Source organism: Chiloscyllium plagiosum, unplaced genomic scaffold, assembly GCF_037043375.1.
Source record: "Chiloscyllium plagiosum isolate Xiang-an unplaced genomic scaffold, Cpla_swu_hap1 HiC_scaffold_18, whole genome shotgun sequence".
Taxonomy (NCBI): domain Eukaryota; kingdom Metazoa; phylum Chordata; class Chondrichthyes; order Orectolobiformes; family Hemiscylliidae; genus Chiloscyllium; species Chiloscyllium plagiosum.
This window is the reverse complement of record NW_028270156.1, coordinates 8,650,416-8,670,607: the sequence shown is the minus strand read 5'-3', so window position 1 is coordinate 8,670,607 and position 20,192 is coordinate 8,650,416. Positions and strand designations below refer to the sequence as shown.

The 20,192-nt window shown below is 52.1% G+C and overlaps 1 protein-coding gene across 5 annotated transcripts in view; it reads right to left on the bottom strand.

Annotated features, from left to right (window-relative positions):
* LOC122557625 (protein kinase C-binding protein NELL1-like) overlaps positions 1–20,192 on the bottom strand; it is a 1,008,016-nt gene that overhangs the window by 19,512 nt on the left and 968,312 nt on the right. For all 5 annotated transcript variants that reach the window (XM_087996275.1, XM_087996277.1, XM_087996273.1 and 2 more), the window contains one exon: positions 16,469–16,693. In XM_087996275.1, coding sequence (XP_087852401.1) covers positions 16,469–16,693 — 225 coding nt within the window. The remainder of the gene's footprint in view (positions 1–16,468; positions 16,694–20,192) is intronic.

Sequence of the window (20,192 nt, the reverse complement as noted above, 5' to 3'; positions counted from 1 at the left end):
GTGGTGGGGGAGGGAGGTGAGAGTGTGTTCCTGGTGGTGGGGGAGGGAGGTGAGAGCGTGTTCCTGGTAGTGGGGAAGGGAGGTGAGAGTGTGTTGCTGGTGATGGGGGAGGGAGGTGAGAGTGTGTTCCTGATGGTGGGGGGAGGGAGGTGAGAGCGTGTTCCTGGTGGTGGGGGAGGGAGGTGAGAGTGTGTTCCTGGTAGTGGGGAAGGGAGGTGAGAGTGTGTTGCTGGTGATGGGGGAGGGAGGTGAGAGTGTGTTCCTGATGGTGGGGGGAGGGAGGTGAGAGCGTGTTCCTGGTAGTGGGGAAGGGAGGTGAGAGTGTGTTGCTGGTGATGGGGGAGGGAGGTGAGAGTGTGTTCCTAATGGTGGGGGGAGAGAGGTGAGAGCGTGTTCCTGGTGATGGTGGATGGAGGTGAGAGTGTGTTCCTGGTGATGGGGGAGTGGGGTGAGAGTGTGTTCCTGGTGGTGGTGGAGCGGGGTGAGAGTGTGTACCTAGTTGTGGGGGAGGGGGAGGTAAGACTGTGTTCCTGGTGGTGGGGGTGGGGAAGTTAAGAGCGTGTTCCTGGGGTTGGGGGAGGGAAAGTTGAGAGTGTGTTCCTGGTTATGGGGGAGGGGGATGAGAGTGTGTTCCTGGTGGTGGGGGAGGGAGGTGAGAGTGTGTTCCTGGTGGTGGGGGAGGGAGGTGAGATAGTGTTCCTGGTGGTGGGGGAGGGAGGTGAGAGTGTGTTCTTGGTGATGGGGGAGGGAGGTGAGAGTGTGTTCCTGGTGGTGGTGGAGCGGGGTGAGAGTGTGTACCTAGTTGTGGGGGAGGGGGATGTAAGAGTGTGTTCCTGGTGGTGGGGGAGGGGAAGTTAAGAGTGTGTTCCTGGGGTTGGGGGAGGGGGAGTTGAGAGTGTGTTCCTGGTGATGGGGGAGGGGGATGAGAGTGTGTTCCTGGTGGTGGGGGAGGGAGTTGAGAGTGTGTTCCTGGTGGTGGGCGAGGGAGGTGAGAGCGTGTTCCTGGTGGTGGGGGAGGGAGGTGAGAGTGTGTTCCTGGTGATGGAGGAGGGGGGTGACAGTGTGTTCCTGGTGATGGGGGAGAGGTGTGACAGTGTATTCCTGGTGGTGGGAGAGGGGGATGAGAGTGTGTTCCTGGTGGTGGTGGAGGGGCGTGAGATTGTGTTCCTGGTGATGGAGGAGGGAGGTGAGAGTGTGTTCCTGGTGGTGGGGGAGAGTGATGAGAATGTGTTCATGGTGGTGTGGGAGGCTGAGGTAAGAGGGTGTTCCTGGTGATGGGGGAGGGGGAGGTGAGAGTGTGTTCCTGGTGATGGGGGAAAGGGAGTTGAGAGTGTGTTCCTGGTGGTGGGGAAGGGAACAGCGTGAGAATGTGTTCCTGGACATGGGGGAGGGGGGGTGAGAGTGTGTTCCTGGTGATGGGGGAGGGTGATGAGAGTGTGTTCCTGGTGGAGGGGGAGGGAGGTGAGAGTGTGTTCCTGGTGGTGGGCGAGGGAGGTGAGAGCGTGTTCCTGGTGGTGGGGGAGGGAGGTGAGAGTGTGTTCCTGGTGGTGGGGGAGGGAGGTGAGAGTGTGTTGCTGGTGATGGGGGGGGGGGGGGTGACAGTGTGTTTCTGGTGATGGGGGAGGGGGGTGACTGTATTCCTGGTGGTGGGTGAGGGGGATGAGAGTGTGTTCCTGGTGATGGAGGAGGGAGGTGAGAGTGTGTTCCTGGGGGTGGGGTAGAGTGATGAGAGTGTGTTCCTGGTGGTGTGGGAGGCTGAGGTGAGAGTGTGTTCCTGGTGATGGGGTAGGGGGAGGTGAGAGTGTGTTCCTGGTGATGGGGGAGGGGGAGTTGAGAGTGTGTTCCTGGTGATGGGGGAGGTGGATGAGAGTGTTTTCCTCGTGATGGGGGAGGGTGGTGAGAGAGTGTTCCTGGTGATGGGGGAGGGGGATGAGAGTGTGTTCATGGAGGTGGGGGTGAGTGATGAGAGTGAGTTTGTGGTGATGGGGGAGAGTGATGAGAGTGTGTTCCGGTTGGTGGGTGACGGGAAGGTGAGCGTGTGCTCCTAGTGATGGGGGAGAGATGTGAGAGTGTGTTACTGGTGGTGGGGGAGGGGGAGAGTGTGTGCTCCTGGTGGTGGTGGAGGGGGGTGAGAGTGTGTTCCTGGTGATGGGGGAGGGGAGGTGAGAGTGTGTTCCTGGTGTTGGGAGGGGGATGAGAGTGTGTTCCTGGTGATGGGGGAGGGGGGTGAGAATGTGATCCTGGTGATGGGGGAGGGAGGTGAGAGTGTGTTCCTGGTGGTGGGGGAGGGGAGGTGAGAGTGTGTTCATGATGGTGGCGGAGAGTGATGAGAGTGTGTTCGTGGTGGTGGGGGAGGGGGGTGACAATTTGTTTCTTGTGTTGGGAAGTGGGAGGTGAGCGTGCATTCATGGTGGTGGGGGAGAGTGGTGAGAGTGTGTTCCTGGTGGTGTGGGAGGGGGTGAGAGTGTGTTCCAGGTGGTGGAGGAGGGTGGTGAGAGTGTGTTCCTGGTGGTGGGAGAGGGGGGTGAGAGTGTATTTCTGGTGGTAGGGGAGCGGGGGGGTGAGAGTGTGTTCCTGGTGGTGGGGGAGGGGGTGAGAGTGTGTTCCTGGGGATGGGGGAGAGGGAGGTGATAGTGTGTTCCTGGTGGTGGGGGAGGGGGAGGTGAGAGTGTGTTCCTGGTGCTGGGGGAGGGGGATGAGAGTGTGTTCCTGGTGGTGGGGGAGGGGGATGAAAGTGTGTTCCTGGTGATGGGGGAGGGGGATAAGTGTGTGTTCCTGGTGATGGGGGAGGGGGAAGTGATAGTGTGTTCCTACTGGTGGTGGAGGGGGATGAGAGTGCATTTCTGGTGATGCGGGAGGGGGATGAGAGTGTATTCCTGGTGATGGGGGAGGGAGGTGAGAGTGTGTTCCTGGTGATGGGGGAGGGAGATGAGATTGTGTTCCTCGTGATGGGGGAAGGGGATGAGAGTGCGTTTCTGGTGATGCGGTAGGTTGTGGGAGTGTGCTCGTGCCAATGGGGGAGGGAGGTGAGAGTGTGTTCCTGGTGATGGGGGAGGGAGGTGAGAGTGTGTTCCTGGTGGTGCGGGAGGGGAATGAGAGTGTGTTCCTGGTGGTGCGGTAGAGGGATGAGAGTGTGTTCCTGGTGGTGGAGGAGGGGGTGAGAGTGGGTTCCTTGTGGTGGGGAAGGGGGTGAGAGTGTGTTCCTGCTGATGGGGGAGGGGGGTGAGAGTGTGTTCCTGGTGGTGGGGGAGGGAGGTGAGAATGTATTCCTGCTGATGGCGGAATGGGGTGAGAGTGTGTTCCTGGTGGCAGGGGAGGGAGGTGGGAGTGTATTCCTGGAGTTGGGGGAGGGGTGAGGGTGTGTTCCTGGTGATGGGAGGGGGGTGAGGGTGTGTTCCTGGTGATGGGGGAGGGGGGTGATAGTGTGTTCCTGGTGATGGGTGAGGGAGGTGAGAGTGTGTTCCTGGTGATGGGGAGGGGGAGTTGAGAGTGTGTTCCTGGTGATGGGTGAGGGAGGTGAGAGTGTGTTCCTGGTGATGGGGAGGGGGAGTTGAGAGTGTGTTCCTGGTGATGGGGAGGTGGATGAGAGTGTTTTCCTAGTGATGGGGGAGGGAGGTGAGAGAGTGTTCCTGGTAATGAGGGAGGGGGATGAGCTTGTGTTCATGGAGGTGGGGGAGAGTGATGACAGTGAGTTTGTGGTGATGGGGGAGAGTGATGAGAGTGTGTTCCTGCTGGTGGGTGACGGGAAGGTGAGTGTGTGCTCCTGGTGATGGGGGAGAGATGTGAGAGTGTGTTACTGGTGGTGGAGGAGGGGGAGAGAGTGTGTTCCTGGTGGTGGTGGAGGGGGGTGAGAGTGTGTTCCTTGTGATGGGGGAGGGGGGTGAGAGTGTGTTGCTGGTGGTGGGGGAGGGGGTGAGAGTGTGTTCATAGTGATAGAGGAGGGAGGTGAGAGTGTGTTCCTGGTGGTGGGGGAGGGGAGGTGAGAGTGTGTTGCTGGTGATGGGGGAGGGGTGAGGGTGTGTTCCTGGTGATGGGAGGGGGGTGAGGGTGTGTTCCTGGTGATGGGGGAGGGGGGTGATAGTGTGTTCCTGGTGATGGGGGCGGGGGGTGAGAGTGTGTTCCTGGTGGTGGGAGAGGGGGATGAGAGTGTTTTCCTGGTGATTGGGGAAGGGAGGTGAGAGTGAGTTCCTGGTGGTGTGAGAGGGGGAGAGCGTGTGTTCCTGATGGAGGTGGGGTGGGGGGGTGAGAGTCTATTCCTGGTGATGGGGGAGGGGCATGAGAGTGTGTTCATGGTGGTGGGGGAGAGTGATGAGACTGTGTTCCTGGTGGAGTGGGAGGGGGTGCGAGTTTGTTCCAGGTGGTTGGAGAGGGGGATGAGAGTGTGTTCCTGATGGTGGGGGAGGGGGGTGAGAGCGTGTTCCTGGTGATGAGTGAGGGAGGTGAGAGTGTGTTCCTGCTGATGGGGGAGGGCGGTGAGAATGTGTTCCTGCTGGTGGGGGAGGGGGTTGTGAGTGTGTTCCTGGTGGTGGAGGAGGGGCGTGAGAGTGTGTTCCTGGTGATGGGGGAGGGTGGTGAGAGTGTGTTCCTGGTGATGGGGGAGGGGGGTGAAAGTGTGTTCCTCGTGGTGGTGGACGGGGGTCAGAGTGTGTTCCTGGTGGTGGGGAGGGGTGGTGAGAGTGTGTTCCTGATGGTGGGGGAGTGGGAGGGATATTTTGTTCCTGGTGGTGGGGGAGGGGGAGGTGAGAGTGTGTTCCTCATGGTGGGGGAGGGGTGGTGAGAGTGTGTTCCTCGTGGTGGAGGAGGGAGGTGAGAATGTGTTCCTGCTGGTGGGGGAGGGGGGTGAGAGTGTGTTCCTCGTGATAGGGGTGGGAGGTGAGAGTGTGTACCTGGTGATGGGGGAGGGGGATGAGAGTTCATTCCTGGTGATGGGGGAGGGGGATGAGAGTGTGTTCCTGGTGATGGGGGAGGGAGGTGAGAGTGTGTTCCTTGTGATGGGGGAGGGAGATGAGATTGTGTTCCTCGTGATGGGGAAGGGGGTGAGAGTGTGTTCCTGGGGGTGGTGGAGGGAAGTTAAAATTTTGTTCCTGGTGATGGGGAAGGGCGGTGAGAATGTGTTCCTGGCGGTGGGGGAAGGGGTGGTGAGAGTGTGTTCCTGGTGGTGGGGGAGGGGGTGAGAGTGTGTTCCTGGTGGTGGGGGAGGGGGTGAGAGTGTGTTCCTGGTGGTGGGGGAGGGAGGTGAGAGTGTGTTCCTGGTGGTGGGGGAGGGAAGTGAGAGTGTGTTGCTGGTGGTGGGGGAGGGGAATGAGAGTGTGTTCCTGGTGGTGCGGGAGGGGGATGAGAGTGTGTTCCTGGTGGTTGAGGAGGGGGTTAGAGTGTGTTCCTCGTGGTGATGGATGGGGGTGAGAGTGTGTTCCTGCTGGTGAGGGAGGGGGATGAGTGTGTTTTCCTGGTGGAGGGGGAGGGGGATGAGAGTGTGATCCTGGTGGTGGGGGAGGGGGATGAGAGTGTGTTGCTGGTGATGGGGGAGGGAGGTGAGAGTGTGTTTCTGGTGGTGGGGGAGGGGGTGAGAGTGTGTTCCTGGTGGTGGGGGAGGGAGGTGAGAGTGTGTTCCTGGTGGTGGGGGAGGGAAGTGAGAGTGTGTTGCTGGTGGTGGGGGAGGGGAATGAGAGTGTGTTCCTGGTGGTGCGGGAGGGGGATGAGAGTGTGTTCTGGTGGTTGAGGAGGGGGTTAGAGTGTGTTCCTCGTGGTGGTGGACGGGGGTGAGAGTGTGTTCCTGCTGGTGAGGGAGGGGGAGGAGAGTGTGATCCTGGTGGTGGGGGAGGGGGGTGAGAGTGTGTTCCTGGTGATGGGGGAGGGGGGTGAGAGTGTGTTCCTGGTGATGGGGGAGGATGGTGAGAGTGTGTTCCTGGTGATGGGGGAGGATGGTGAGAGTGTGTTCCTGGTGATGGGGGAGGATGGTGAGAGTGTGTTCCTGGTGATGGGGGAGGGTGGTGAGAGTGTCTTCCTGCTGGTGGGGGAGGGGGATGAGTGTGGTTTCCTGGTGGAGGGGGAGGGGGATGAGAGTGTGATCCTGGTGGTGGGGGAGGGGGATGAGAGTGTGTTGCTGGTGGTGGAGGAGGGAGGTGAGAGTGTGTTCCTGGTGAGGGGGGAGGGCGGTGAGAGTGTGTTCCTGGTGATGGGGGAGGATGGTGAGAGTGTGTTCCTGGTGATGGGGGAGGGAGGTGAGAGTGTGTTCCTGCTGGTGGGGGAGGGGGATGAGTGTGTTTTCCTGGTGGAGGGGTAGGGGGATTAGAGTGTGTTCCTGGTGTTGGGGGAGGGGGATGAGAGTGAGTCCCTGGTGATGGAGGAGGGAGGTGAGAGTGTATTCCTGGTGATGGGGGAGGGGGAATGGGAGTGTGTTCCTGGTGATGCGTGAGGGGGAGGTGATAGTGTGTTCCTAGTGGTGGGGGAGGGGGAGGTGAGAGTGTGTTCCTGGTGATGGGGGAGGGGGATGAGAGTGTGTTCCTGGTGGTGGAGAAGGGAGGTGAGAGTGTGTTCCTGGTAATGGGGGAGGGGGGGTGAGAGTGTGTTCCTGGTGATGGGGGAGGATGTTGAGAGTGTGTTCCTGGTGATGGGGGAGGGGGGTGAGAGTGTGTTCCTGCTGGTGGGGGAGGGGGATGAGTGTGTTTTCCTGGTGGAAGGGTAGGGGGATTAGAGTGTGTTCCTGGTGTTGGGGGAGGGGGATGAGAGTGAGTCCCTGGTGATGGAGGAGGGAGGTGAGAGTGTATTCCTGGTGATGGGGGAGGGGGAATGGGAGTGTGTTCCTGGTGATGCGTGAGGGGGAGGTGATAGTGTGTTCCTAGTGGTGGGGGAGGGGGAGGTGAGAGTGTGTTCCTGGTGATGGGGGAGGGGGTGAGAGTGTGTTCCTGGGGGTGGTGGAGGGAAGTTAAAATTTTGTTCCTGGTGATGGGGAAGGGCGGTGAGAATGTGTTCCTGACGGTGGGGGAAGGGGTGGTGAGAGTGTGTTCCTGGTGGTGGGGGAGGGGGTGAGAGTGTGTTCCTGGTGGTGGGGGAGGGGGTGAGAGTGTGTTCCTGGTGGTGGGGGAGGGAAGTGAGAGTGTGTTGCTGGTGGTGGGGGAGGGGAATGAGAGTGTGTTCCTGGTGGTGCGGGAGGGGGATGAGAGTGTGTTCCTGGTGGTTGAGGAGGGGGTTAGAGTGTGTTCCTCGTGGTGATGGACGGGGGTGAGAGTGTGTTCCTGCTGGTGAGGGAGGGGGATGAGTGTGTTTTCCTGGTGTAGAGGGAGGGGGATGAGAGTGTGATCCTGGTGGTGGGGGAGGGGGATGAGAGTGTGTTGCTGGTGATGGGGGAGGGAGGTGAGAGTGTGTTTCTGGTGGTGGGGGAGGGGGTGAGAGTGTGTTCCTGGTGGTGGGGGAGGGAGGTGAGAGTGTGTTCCTGGTGGTGGGGGAGGGAAGTGAGAGTGTGTTGCTGGTGGTGGGGGAGGGGGAGGTGAGAGTGTGTTCCTGGTGATGGGGGAGGGGGGTGAGAGTGTGTTCCTCGTGATAGGGGTGGGAGGTGAGAGTGTGTACCTGGTGATGGGGGAGGGGGATGAGAATTCATTCCTGGTGATGGGGGAGGGGGATGAGAGTGTGTTCCTGGTGATGGGGGAGGGAGGTGAGAGTGTGTTCCTTGTGATGGGGGAGGGAGATGAGATTGTGTTCCTCGTGATGGGGAAGGGGGTGAGAGTGTGTTCCTGGGGGTGGTGGAGGGAAGTTAAAATTTTGTTCCTGGTGATGGGGAAGGGCGGTGAGAATGTGTTCCTGGCGGTGGGGGAAGGGGTGGTGAGAGGGTGTTCCTGGTGGTGGGGGAGGGGGTGAGAGTGTGTTCCTGGTGGTGGGGGAGGGGGTGAGAGTGTGTTCCTGGTGGTGGGGGAGGGAGGTGAGAGTGTGTTCCTGGTGGTGGGGGAGGGAAGTGAGAGTGTGTTGCTGGTGGTGGGGGAGGGGAATGAGAGTGTGTTCCTGGTGGTGCGGGAGGGGGATGAGAGTGTGTTCCTGGTGGTTGAGGAGGGGGTTAGAGTGTGTTCCTCGTGGTGATGGACGGGGGTGAGAGTGTGTTCCTGCTGGTGAGGGAGGGGGATGAGTGTGTTTTCCTGGTGGAGGGGGAGGGGGATGAGAGTGTGATCCTGGTGGTGGGGGAGGGGGATGAGAGTGTGTTGCTGGTGATGGGGGAGGGAGGTGAGAGTGTGTTTCTGGTGGTGGGGGAGGGGGTGAGAGTGTGTTCCTGGTGGTGGGGGAGGGAGGTGAGAGTGTGTTCCTGGTGGTGGGGGAGGGAAGTGAGAGTGTGTTGCTGGTGGTGGGGGAGGGGAATGAGAGTGTGTTCCTGGTGGTGCGGGAGGGGGATGAGAGTGTGTTCTGGTGGTTGAGGAGGGGGTTAGAGTGTGTTCCTCGTGGTGGTGGACGGGGGTGAGAGTGTGTTCCTGCTGGTGAGGGAGGGGGATGAGTGTGTTTTCCTGGTGGAGGGGGAGGGGGATGAGAGTGTGATCCTGGTGGTGGGGGAGGGGGGTGAGAGTGTGTTCCTGGTGATGGGGGAGGGGGGTGAGAGTGTGTTCCTGGTGATGGGGGAGGATGGTGAGAGTGTGTTCCTGGTGATGGGGGAGGATGGTGAGAGTGTGTTCCTGGTGATGGGGGAGGATGGTGAGAGTGTGTTCCTGGTGATGGGGGAGGGTGGTGAGAGTGTCTTCCTGCTGGTGGGGGAGGGGGATGAGTGTGTTTTCCTGGTGGAGGGGGAGGGGGATGAGAGTGTGATCCTGGTGGTGGGGGAGGGGGATGAGAGTGTGTTGCTGGTGGTGGAGGAGGGAGGTGAGAGTGTGTTCCTGGTGAGGGGGGAGGGCGGTGAGAGTGTGTTCCTGGTGATGGGGGAGGATGGTGAGAGTGTGTTCCTGGTGATGGGGGAGGGAGGTGAGAGTGTGTTCCTGCTGGTGGGGGAGGGGGATGAGTGTGTTCTCCTGGTGGAGGGGTAGGGGGATTAGAGTGTGTTCCTGGTGTTGGGGGAGGGGGATGAGAGTGAGTCCCTGGTGATGGAGGAGGGAGGTGAGAGTGTATTCCTGGTGATGGGGGAGGGGGAATGGGAGTGTGTTCCTGGTGATGCGTGAGGGGGAGGTGATAGTGTGTTCCTAGTGGTGGGGGAGGGGGAGGTGAGAGTGTGTTCCTGGTGATGGGGGAGGGGGATGAGAGTGTGTTCCTGGTGGTGGAGAAGGGAGGTGAGAGTGTGTTCCTGGTAATGGGGGAGGGGGGGTGAGAGTGTGTTCCTGGTGATGGGGGAGGATGTTGAGAGTGTGTTCCTGGTGATGGGGGAGGGGGGTGAGAGTGTGTTCCTGCTGGTGGGGGAGGGGGATGAGTGTGTTTTCCTGGTGGAAGGGTAGGGGGATTAGAGTGTGTTCCTGGTGTTGGGGGAGGGGGATGAGAGTGAGTCCCTGGTGATGGAGGAGGGAGGTGAGAGTGTATTCCTGGTGATGGGGGAGGGGGAATGGGAGTGTGTTCCTGGTGATGCGTGAGGGGGAGGTGATAGTGTGTTCCTAGTGGTGGGGGAGGGGGAGGTGAGAGTGTGTTCCTGGTGATGGGGGAGGGGGATGAGAGTGTGTTTCTGGTGATGGGGGAGGGGGGTGAGAGTGTGTTCCTGGTAATGGGGGAGGGGGGGTGAGAGTGTGTTCCTGGTGATGGGGGAGGGGGATGAGAGTGTGTTCCTGGTGATGGGGGAGGGGGGGTGAGAGTGTGTTCCTGGTGGTGGAAGAGGGAGGTGAGATTGTGTTCCTGCTGATGGGGGAGGGGGTTAAGAGTGTGTTCCTGGTGGTGGGGGAGGGAGGTGAGAGTGTGTTCCTGGTGGTGGGGGAGGGAGGTGAGAGTGTATTCCTGGAGCTGGGGGAGCGGGTTGTGAGTGTGTTCCTGGTGGTGGGGGATGTGCATGAGAGTGTGTTCCTCGTGGTGGGAGAGGGGGATGAGAGTGTGTTCCTGGTGATGGGGAGGGGGGTGAGAGTGTGTTCCTCGTGGTGGTGGAGGGGGGTGGGAGTGTGTTCCTGGTGGTGGGGGAGGGGGGTGAGAGTGTGTTTTTGGTGATGGGGGAGTGGGGTGAGAGTGTGTTTTTGGTGATGGGGGAGGGGGCTGAGAGTGTGTTCCTGGTGATGGGGGAGGGAGGTGAGAGTGTGTTCCTGGTGATGGGGGAGGATGGTGAGAGTGTGTTCCTGGTGATGGGGGAGGATGGTGAGAGTGTGTTCCTGGTGATGGGGAGGGTGGTGAGAGTGTCTTCCTGCTGGTGGGAGGGGGATGAGTGTGTTTTCCTGGTGGAGGGGGAGGGGGATGAGAGTGTGATCCTGGTGGTGGGGGAGGGGGATGAGAGTGTGTTGCTGGTGGTGGAGGAGGGAGGTGAGAGTGTGTTCCTGGTGAGGGGGGAGGGCGGTGAGAGTGTGTTCCTGGTGATGGGGGAGGATGGTGAGAGTGTGTTCCTGGTGATGGGGGAGGGAGGTGAGAGTGTGTTCCTGGTGGTGGTGGAGGGAGGTGAGAGTGTGTTCCTGGTGGTGGGGGAGGGGGTGAGAGTGTGTTCCTGGTGGTGGGCGAGGGGGGTGAGAGTGTGTTCCTGGTGGTGGGGGAGGGGGTGAGAGTGTGTTCCTGGTGATGGGGGAGGGAGGTGAGAGTGTGTTCCTGGTGGTGGTGGAGGGGGTGAGAGTGTGTACCTGGTGATGGGGGAGTGCGTGAGAGTGTGTTCCTGGTGATGGCGGAGGGAGGTCAGAGTCTGTTCCTGGTCGTGGTGGAGGGAGGTGAGAGTGTGTTCCTGGTGATGTGGGAGGGAGGTGAGGGTGTGTTCCTGGTGGTGGAGTGGGGGATGAGAGTGTGTTGCTGGTGATAGTGGAGGGTGGTGAGAGTGTTCTCCTGATGATGGGGGACGGGGGTGAGTGTGTTCCTGGTGGTGGGGGAGGGGGGTGAGAGTGTGTTCCTGGTGATGGGGGAGTGAGGTGAGAGTGTGCTCCTGGGCCTAGCCCTTCCCAGCTGCTTTACCAATGACCTTCCCTCCCCCATCATGATAGAATTGGATGTCACGAAAACTACAATTTCCAAAGCAGTCATACTGAGTAAACTGTTGGAACTGCAAATTTGTCAGTTCCCAGATCCTGATAGCTTTACCTCTGGGATCTTCAAAGAAGTTGTTTTGTTGTTTTTAAATTTTCCAAACGTCGTTAGATTTGGGAAAGTTTTCTTTAGGTTGAGAAATAGTTAATTTTTGTTCAAACAGGAAAGTGGCATAAAGCAAGAAGTTACAGATCAGTTAGCTTAACATCTGTCATTGGGAAGATCTTCAAAATTGTTATGAAAAGACATCATAATAGGGCATTCGACAGAGTTCAGGATAATCATGCAGAGCCAAGTTGATTTTGTCAAAGTGAAATCACGTTTAACTAATAATTTGGAGTTCTTTGAATAGTCCGACTTTTGTTGTAGATAAAGGGAAATCAGTGGGTGCATTGTACTTAGATTTCCAGAAAATATTTAATAAGGTGCCAAATCAAAGGGTATTACAGAATATGAACGCTCATGGTGTTGATTGGGACACATTGACTTTGATAGAAGCTCGGCTGGTTAACAGGAAGCAGAGAAGAAGAATAAATCAATCTTTTTCCAGGCTGGCAGGATGGGTAGTGTGCTACAGAGGTGAGTACTGGGGCCTCAACTCTTTACAATTCATAGAAATGACGTGGATGAAGTGACTGAATGTATGGTTCCTAAATTTGCTGATGACACAAAGATAGGCAGGAAAGTGAATTGTGAAGAGCACAGAAGAAGCCAACAGAGAGATACAGGTGGGTAAAGTGAATGAGGCCGGAAATGAACCCGGGTCTCTGGTGCTGTGAGGCAGCATGCTAACCACTGTGCCACCGTGCTGCCCAGTTTAGCTGCCCAGCACCATTCAGACTGGAAGTGGCAGGACTGCAGAGCTTAGATCCAATCTGCTGGTTGTGAGATTCACTTAGCCCTATCAATTGCATGCTGCTTCCACTGTTTGGCATGGGTGCAGTATGTTGTAACTTCACCAGGTTGGCACCTCATTATTAGGTGTGCCAAGGTGCTGCTCCTGAGATGTCCTCCTGCACTCTTCATTGAGCTTGGGTTCATCTCCCAGCTTCACAGTGGGTGATATAGCAGACCACGTGTCTATTTGAGGACACTTTTGCATTGTTAATGGTCCACATCACTTCATAGATAACTACAGACCATACAGCCACGGAGCTGTACAGCATGGAAACAGGCCCTTTGGTCCAACTCATCCATGCCAGCCAGATAATTTAATTTAATCTAGTCCCATTTGCCAGTATTTGGCCCATATCCCTCTAAACCCTTCTTATTCGTATACCCATTCAAACGCCTTTTAAATGTTGTAATTGTACCAGCCTCCGCCACTTCCTCTGGCAGCTCATTCCATTAATACATCACTGACACAGGCAGCATGGTGGCTCAGCGGTTAGCATTGCTGCCTCACATTACAAGGGACCTTTGTTCATTTTCACCCTTAGGTGACTTCTGCGTGGAATTTGTACGTTTTCCACCTTGTCAGTGTGGGTTTCCTCCAGGTGCTCCAGATTCTTCCAACAGTTCAAAGATGTGCAGGTTAGGTGGATTGGCTATGCTAAGTTACCCTATAGTGTTTGGGGATGTATGCGGTTCGATGCATTAGCATCGAGGGTTCGGGGAATGGCTCTGGAGGATGCTTTTTGGAGGGTCAGTGTGAACCCATTGGGCTGAATGGCCTGTTTCCACACTATAGCATTTCAATGAATCTACCCTCAGTGTGAAAAAGTTGCCGTTTAGGTCCTTTTTAAATCTTTCCTCTGCCCCCTAGTTTTGGATCTGCTTACCCAGGGAAAAGACCTTGTCTATTTTCCCGATCCATGCCTCTCATGGTTTTATAAACCTCGATAGAGTCACCCCTCATCCTCTGATGCTCCAGGGAAAATATTCAGCCTCTCCCTATAGCTCAAACCCTCCAATCCTGGCAACATCCTTGTAAATTTCTTCTGAACCGTTTCAAGTTTCACAACATCTTTCCTGTAGCAGGGAGACCAGAATTGAATGCAGTATTCCAAAAGTGGCCTGGTCAATAGCCTGAACTTTGGATTGCTCTCCACCTCACACCACTTCCTAAATGAGCAGTATGGAAATCCGATTTCTAGTGAGTAGTTGTAACTCCCGAGAAATAGGGTTCAACATTATGGTCAACTGGGGAGGGTTTTTATCTTGGGCTAAAGCTGAGGAATATTGGTGTGGTTGCATTTACTCTAAGGCAGTTCCCACTGCTAACTGAACCTAAAATGCTAGAAGCAGAGTGCCTAAAATGGGGAGAGCTTCCCATTTCCAACTGCCAAGATTGTGTTCTTTGATAACGACATGCTTTCCAAAAACATCAGGTTTCCAAATCTTACTGATTGCAGTCAAGCAACTGGGAGAGCACCGCCTTACTTTCAGGTATGCAAATGATTTGTTTTTTGAGGGCATGATACACTTTCACACCACAAGTAACTGAGTTCTAATGGATTTATGATGACCAACATCAGTGTTTTACACTACAGTAATTACAAGCCCCACATAGATTGTGAAATCATTATGGAAAGTTAGCTCATGGCTATAGTTGAAGTATATTATTTGTTGGTCTTAATGATGCACTGATTGATATATAATGGAGACCAAATGGAGACTGATTGCTGCTCTGCTAGGGTTCAGTTAATCACAGGCTTTGGAAGGTCCAATGCACAAGCCAAAGTTCTCACGAAAATGTATAATATGCTGTTGGAAAAGAGGACACAAATGAATCAGAATAAAGTACGCATAATGAGTGGATGGTCGCATTAGCTGGAAAGTAATGTATTGCATTGTGCTCACTTTAATTGAGAAATGCATTAATTACCTTTCAAGTTTATTATCTAGTGACAAATATCATCAGCACATCAATTTATGAAAACTACAACCCTAATCAGCCACAACATAAACTCCATCTGTGCACACCATTTTACCCAGAAAATAATGTTTTAGAAGACGATGCTAAATATAAACCTGACTAAAGGAGAGAGCGTTTTTGAACTGTTACTTTGAATAAGACACATTTGCAACAGAAAACGTAAACCAGTAAATTATTCTGTTATTTTCATAACTTTGCCAAATGAAATGAGAATTTATTACAAGCACTAAAATCATATTTTTTTTGGATCCATTGAACAAGCAGCTATAGGTTCAGAATATCCTTTAGAGAAAGGTAGGACTGCAGATACTGGAGATTTCAGAGTCGAGAGTGTGTTGCTGGAAAAGCACAGCAGGTCAGGCAGCATCCGAGAAGCAGGAGAATCAACGTTTTGGGCAAAAGCCCTTCTTGATGAAACGTCAATTCTCCTGCTCCTCAGATGCTGCCTGACCTGCTGTGCTTTTGCAGCACCACACTCTCAACTCAGAATATTCTTAACCTTCTCCACCTGAGGCATGTATACACTAGCATATGGCAACATAGATTAGAGAAATGGATTTCTGACTGGTGAGGACAAGTGGTTTCCAGTTTATGAAGGATTGGCACCAGTTGGGGGATGGGGGAGCAAGTGGGTGATGGACTGTTGGGATGGTCTATAATGTGCTCGCACTGGTGTTCTAGCAGTGCTCCCAACTAAGGAGCATACAACATGGAGGATAGAACATGGAACTGGCCGACACACATGATGCCATTCCAAACTAATCCCACCTGCCTCCGCATGGTCCATATCACTCTATTCCCTTCCTGCTCATGTATCTGTCTAAATGCCTCTTAAACATTGCTATTGTGTCTGCTTCTAGCACCACCCCTGACAGTGAATTCCAGGAACCTACTGCCCTCTGTATATAAAAATACTTCCCTTGCACATCTCTTTCAGACTTTTCCCCTCTCACCTTAAACCTATGTCCTGGTGTTTAACATTTCCACCCTGAAAAAAGACAGACTACCCACCCTATCCAAGTCTCTGTTAATTTTATATACTCCTATTAGGTTGCGCTCAGTCTCTGATACTCCAGTAAAAACAATCCAAGTTTGTCCAACCTATCTTTATGGCTAACACACTCCAATACAGGCAACATCCTAGTCAACCTCTTTTTTCCCCTCTCCAAAGCCTCCACATCCTTCCTATAGTGTGGTGACCAGAACAACGCACAGTACTCCAAATGTGACCTCACTAAAGTCTCATACAACTGCAACATGATTTGTCAACTTTTATACTCAATGCCTCATCCAATGAAGGCATGCCATATGTCTTATTTACCACTTCATCCACTTATATGGTGAGGTTGTACAGGACATTGTTGAGGCCTTTTTTGGAGTGCTGTGTCCAGTTGTGGTCGCCCTGCTATAGGAAGACTATTATTAAATTAGAGACAGTTCAAAAGAGATTTACCAGGATGTTGCTGGGACTGGAAGGTTTGAGATATAAAAATAAACTGGATAGGTTGGGACTGTTCCCACTGGAGCGTAGGAATTTGAAGGGTGACCTTATTGAGGTTTATAAAATCATGAGTGTCACAGATATGGGAAATGAAAAGGGTCTTTTCCCTAGGGTAGGGGAAATCTAAACTAGGGGCATTTTTTTAAGATGAAAGGACAAAGATTTAAAAAAATACATGAGGGGCAGCGTTTTTACACAGACCGTGGTGGAATGAATTACCAGAGGAAGTGGCGGCTGCAGGTACAGTTTCAACATTTAAAAGACATTTGAATAAGTTCACAAATCGGAAAGGTTTGGAGGGATATGGGCCAGGAGCAGGCAGGTGGGATTGTTTAGTTTCAAAAAATGGTCAGCAAGGATTGGTTGAACTGAAGAGTATGGAAACAGACCCGATAACTCTATCATTATTTTAAGGCAGAGAAAGATAGATTATTATGAAAACAAGAGATTGGAAGGTCAATGGTTGGGGCTTGATGTGGTCATAGGCAATTTGGAGTAACTACAATCTTTCTGAACAGTAGGAAAGTTCTTGAGGGGCTGAATGGCCTGCTCCTGCTCCTGGCTCATTTATTGCTAGAGAAACTCAGCAGGTCTGGCAGCATCTGTGGAGAGAGAAAGCAGAGTTAACATTTTAAGTCCCAGTGACCGAGTTCTGAAAATCTGGGACCCGAAATATTAACTCTGTTTCTTTCTCCACAGATGCTACCAGACCTGTCGAGTTTCTCCAGCACTCAACTGTCTTTGCTTCAGGTTCCCAACATGCACAGTTCTTTGTACTTATTTTGTCTTTGTTTTCGTTTCACTAATTAATGTGCTATTGATTTTCTGAATTTCACTCGTAAGGTTGTCTGTAAAATAGTTTATCTGCAGCGTCCCCCAGTGTTACCCCACAGGCTTGATCAAAACATTTGGGTGTCAGGGTGGGGCTTGCAGCAATAGTATTGTTGGTGAGGAGAGGAAGGACAAGGTGAATTGCTCGTGCTGCGTAGTACCTTGCATTTGCAAGTCGTGCAGGGTGACCCAGCCATGGTCCATATCGAGCCACTCAGGCGTGTTATTCCGTGATTGTCTGTACACGTCCGTCGGATGTCATAGACCACATTATCGGCTAAGCAGGGGTCAGTCACACAACGCGGGCAGCACTCTCCCTCTGGGATGGTTGTGTACTCACAGCTGAGTGTCGGACAGGATAAAGGCCAGCAATCCACTTCTCCCTGCTGTACCAGCAAAAACATAATCGATTAGAATCCCTAAAATATGGAAACAGGCCATTTGGCCCAACAAGTCCGCACTAACCCTCCGAACAGTAACCCACCCACTCTGCATTTACCCCTGACTAATGCACCTAACTTACGCATCCCTGAACACTGTGGGCAATTTAGCATGGCCAGTTGACCTGATCTGCACATTTTTCGATTGTGGGAGGAAACCAGAGCACCCAGAGGAAACCCACGCAGACACAGGGAGAATGTGCAAACTCTATACAGACAGTCACTGGAAGCTGGAATCAAACCAGGTCCCTCACACTGTGAGGCAACAGCGCTAACCACTGAGCCACTCGCACTGCCCGTTAGGATTGCCTGAAATCCCTAATGAAAAGCTGCGATGACAGATATGCATTAAATGCACGACGTTCTTCACAACTAAAACATGTTCTTTTTTCTGTTAATCCTATCTACACATTGCTTGGCACATTCAAAAGTACAAAGCCCTTATTAGAATTGTGTCTCTAATTCAGATTAAAAATAAAAGAAATTCTATCTGAAACACTTTGACAAATATCTCCTCAGCTCCTTCATTAATTGTTATGTTTTAAATTTATTCACAGAATGTGAGTGTCACTGGCTAGGCCCAGCATTTATTACCAATCCCAAGGTCATCTCTGGGGGAAGCCTAGTGGTAGTATCCCTCGACTATTATTAGGACAGTTAGGAGGTGAACCCCTCTGTTAATTAAACCAAATACCCAGAAAAGCTCACCTTGCTTCGTAATTTGTTAAAATATAAGTGACAGAGAACCCCCAAATTCCAATATTTAAAGAAAATAACATGAATCATTTTAAATTTTAACGTGAACATTAAACAACTATTCACAATTCTGAGCCCCCCTTTCTCTTAACTGCTTATTTTCTGCCTCCAACTCCATAACAATGTGCTGTTCCAACAATATGACACTTATTAAAATTACATCAAAATAATTTCAAAACCACACAGCCGCTGTCGTCTTCTGTGTCTTCACTCTTCCAGCTGCTGAATTCCCTGGGCCGTCTTCTTTCTTTTTAGTGTGAGTGTGCTTCATCTATTATGGACTAAGCCAGACCACCCAAAACATTCTTAAGCAGGCAGCTCAAACCATAACTTTGCAATTTGTTTTGGTAAGTGTACAGTGAAAATTACCCGGAGTAAGTTAGCTAGGTTGACTACTAGATTTTAAAACAGACAAAATTTATTCACAAAATTACACAATGAAACACAAAGAACAGAATAAAGAACTCAACCTATTCAACTCGACTTAATTATGCTGTTCTGAATATACACAACAGTCCCAATAAGCAAACTCCCTTTAAAAACCAGTATAAATGGAACATATGCTTACAGGTTGAAGTTGAAGGGCAGAAAGAGACAGAGTTTCCACACAGCTCCCTGCTGACCTTCCAACCAGTTCAAGACTGAATTTTAACTGCTCAGCTCAGCTAGCTCGAGAGCTGGCCGCTCCCCTTTCATTCTCCAGGTCACTTCTAAAACATGATCACTTTGGCCTGAAGTCTCATCTGTTTACATATAAACAAAAGGCCTCTCAAAATCCTTTTCATCTCTGTATCAAACCAAACTGATCGGAGTCCGGCCAGGTTTATTACCCCTCTGAAAAAAGTCAAGACAGAGTCTCCTTGAGCCAAGGAACGACTTTTAGAAAAGAAAGGGACTAGCTTTTTGACAAATATGAAAAAGTACCTTTGATAGACATCGCTTCCAAATTTCTTAGATCTGTCTTGATGGCAGTTGCTGTCTATCCAATTTTCAAAATGTCTGCATTTCTTTACTAGGAGAAAGTGAGGACTGCATATGCTGGAGATCAGAGCTGAAAAATGTGTTGCTGGAAAATCGCAGCAGTCAGGCAGCATTCAAGGAGCAGAAAAATCGACATTTCAGGCATAAGCCCTTCAATTCTCCTGCTCCTTGGATGCTGCCTGACCTGCTGCGCTTTTCCAGCAACACATTTTTCAGCTCTGCATTTTTTTAATCCCCAACATTGGATCGTCTTATTGTTTCAATGTTGGCAAAACAATAAATTAAAACTTGATTGGGTTTTAGTATCTTGAGACTTGATTTAAAATGATTGGTTAAATTTTGAATTGTTGTCAAAACAGCAACCAAAACTCAGGTATCCATTTCACAGCCAAATGTTACATATTTTCAATTTTCCAGTACACCCTCGGGCTGCCATCTAGCCATAGGGATATAGAGATAAGCCTTTTCCCGGGGTGAAGGATTCAAAAACAAGAGGTCACGCTTTGAAGGTGAGAGGTGAAAAGTTTAAAGGGGATACACGTGGCAAGTACTTTACTCAGAGGGTGGTAGGTGCCTGGGACACATTGCCAGCAGAGGTGGTAGAGGCAGGCATGGTAGATTCATTTAAGATGTGTCTGGACAGATGCATGAGTGGGTGGGGAGCAGAGGGATACAGATGCTGAGGAATTGGGTGACAGGTTTAGACAATACTCAGGCTTGGAGGGCCAAAGGGCCTGTTACTGGGCTGTAAGTTTTCTTTGTTTTTTGTTCTTTATATACACAGGTGCTTGTAAACTCTCAGTTCAGAACAGCATTCTCTCTCTCTCTCTCTCTCTCTCTCAAAGGTGCAGTAAGCACCTTTAACATCATAACACTATCAAACCAGAGACCCAGGTTATTCTGATGGCATTCTGACTAACTTTGTAGATGATTCAAAGATTGGTAGAGGGACAGGTCGTATCGAGGAGGTGCGGAGGCTGCAGAAGGATTTGGACAGATTAGGAGAGTGGGCAAAGAAGTGACAGATGGAGTACAACATGGGAAAGCATGAGGTCATGCACTTTGCCAGGAAGAATAGAGACATGGACTATTTTCTAAATGAGGAGAAAATTCACAAGTCTGAAGTGCAAAGAGACTTGGGAATTCAAATCCAGGATTCTCTCAAAGGAAACTTGCAGATTGAGTCAGGAGTTAGGAAGGCAAATGCTATGTTGGCATTTATTTTGAGAGGACTTGAATATAAAAACAGGAAGTACTTCTGAGGGTCTATGAGGCTCCAGTCAGACCGTATTTGGAGTATTGTGCACAGTTTTGGGCCCCATATCTCATGAAGGATGTAATGGCCCTGGAGTGAGTTCAGTGGAGCTTCACGAGAATAGTCCCAGGAATGAAAAGCTTATCATATAAGGAATGTTTGAGGACTCTGGGTCCATACTTGGCGGAGTTTAGAAGGATGAGGGGGGATCCAATTGAAACATATAGAATATTGAATGGTCTGGACAGAGTGGATGTTGGGAAGATGTTTCAATTGGTAGAAGAGACTAGGACCCAAGGACAAAGCCTTACAATAAAGGGAAGATGTTTTAGAATGGAGGTAGGGAGAAACTTCTTCAGCCAGAGAGTGTGGAATCTATGGATTGCACTGTCACAGAATCTGTGGAGGCCAGGTCATTGAGTATATTTAAGATGGAGAGAGGTAGGTTCTTGA